We start from the raw sequence: 1,675 nt of genomic DNA on the forward strand, positions 1-1,675 counted from the left end.
TCCAAACAATTTAGTGTATTCATGAGGTAGCCGAAACGTGGAGGCTGCGAAATTACCCGTAATCAATTGCAACAGCGAGTGTGCGTCCCCCCGGGTGTCGGACAACTGCTACTCGCAGTCTCAGTAATAGGCGGGAGCCGCAGCAATTCGGAGTTGCGCTGCTCGCTACCTGATCGCCAGGCTGGGGACAGTGGACGTGCTCAGAGGACGCGGGCGCTGACGAGGCGGCTTCGCCGCTGCTCCACCGGGATCCTCGACCAGACCCGCCGCCTCTCCGCGAGCGCGCCACTCGGCGGTCGCCGCTGACCTGCCCGCGCCCGCCGCAGCCGCCCCGCGGGGGCATTCATTCTTGCCGCTTGCCTCTCTCCGGACCGAGCGTAGGGGCTGCACTGTAGCGGTTTTGTCCCCCGTCTGCTTTTTTCCTCCCCCCCCACCCCCCTTTTTTTTCTTTTTTCTTTTTTGTTTTGTTACTCTTGCCTCTCCTATGTTCGGGAAACGAGACAAAATGGACGTTCGGTGCCACTCGGACGCAGAGGCTGCCCGGGTCTCGAAGAACGCGCACAAGGAGAGCCGGGAGAGCACGGGCGCGGAGGGGAACCTCCCTGCCGCCTTCCTCAAGGAACCGCAGGGCGCCTTCTCTGCGTCTGGCGCCGCGGAAGATTGTAACAAAAGTAAATCCAATTCAACCGCGGATCCGGATTACTGCCGCCGGATCCTGGTCCGAGGTAGGAATGGGGCAGGGCTGCGGGGGGCGTTCTTTAGGGGCGACTCAGGGGCTCGAGGTGCGCGCCGCCACCGACCCCGGCAGGCCGGGTGGGTCTGCCTCCTGGGACTTAGGAGAAAGTTGCTGGCCCTCCCCGTCCCGGGTGCGGCCAGCCGCTGGGGATTCCCACCTGGGACGCGCGCTCTCCAGGAGCTTCGATCCTTTCAAGCCTCGAGAGGCCCTGCCGGTTTGGCTGCTGGGGGAGCCGAGGGACTGTGCGGGAGGGCCCAGGATCCAGGCTGCGGCCTCCGACCAGGGAAAGAAGCCGGAAACTCTGGAGGACCTGTTAGCGCACCTTGGCGAGTTGAGCGCATCCGAGGGGGCCGCGGGCGCTGGAGAACATCCGCGGACCGCCGGCTACGGCCAGGCCAGTTGGCGCGCTGGGCCAAGGGGCCCGGCGCTGCGCTCGGGCCTGGCCGCCGCCGCCGGGAGAAGCAGCCAGGCTGGGTTGCCAGGCCGCGGATGCCGCTTTAGTGCTGGCCTCGACCCCGCTCTGCTGCGCGGCGTGCGGTCGGCTCCGGCGGCGGCGGTGGTGAGGCCCGGCCCCGGCCCGGCGCCGCCCCCACCAACTGATCGCCAGGCCCTGCCGTCTCCGACTCGGTCCCTCCTCCTTCCGCCGCCCTGGTTCGGGAGGGAAGGAGACCCCGGGATGGGGGTGGGAACCGCCGGAGTGCGGTCTGGTCAACATGCACCAGAGCTGGGGCCGGCAGGATCTGAGCCGGTCAGTGCGGGGACCCTCAAGCCACAGGGGACCCAGTCCACGCAGCCGAGGCCCCCAGACCAAAAGGAACGTCAGCCGATTTGGAATTGATTTTTTCTTTCTCCCCTGTTCGGAGGGCTCTACAAAGGCCAAGTCCGATTCCCCTTCCCATCAGCTGTGTGGAATTAGTCCCCCCACCCCCACCCCCACCC

At 66.5% G+C, this 1,675-nt stretch overlaps 1 protein-coding gene across 1 annotated transcript in view; it reads left to right on the forward strand.

Annotated features, from left to right (window-relative positions):
* The first annotated feature begins 262 nt into the window (after positions 1-262).
* Positions 263-1,675, forward strand: part of VAX1 (ventral anterior homeobox 1) — a 4,907-nt gene continuing 3,494 nt past the window's right edge. Inside the window, exon 1 of the mRNA XM_007469590.1 lies at positions 263-725. Within this exon, the coding sequence (XP_007469652.1) occupies positions 485-725 (241 nt within the window). The 5' untranslated portion in view covers positions 263-484. The remainder of the gene's footprint in view (positions 726-1,675) is intronic.

Source organism: Lipotes vexillifer, unplaced genomic scaffold (genome assembly GCF_000442215.2).
Source record: "Lipotes vexillifer unplaced genomic scaffold, Lipotes_vexillifer_v1.1 scaffold240, whole genome shotgun sequence".
NCBI classification, from domain to species: domain Eukaryota; kingdom Metazoa; phylum Chordata; class Mammalia; order Artiodactyla; family Lipotidae; genus Lipotes; species Lipotes vexillifer.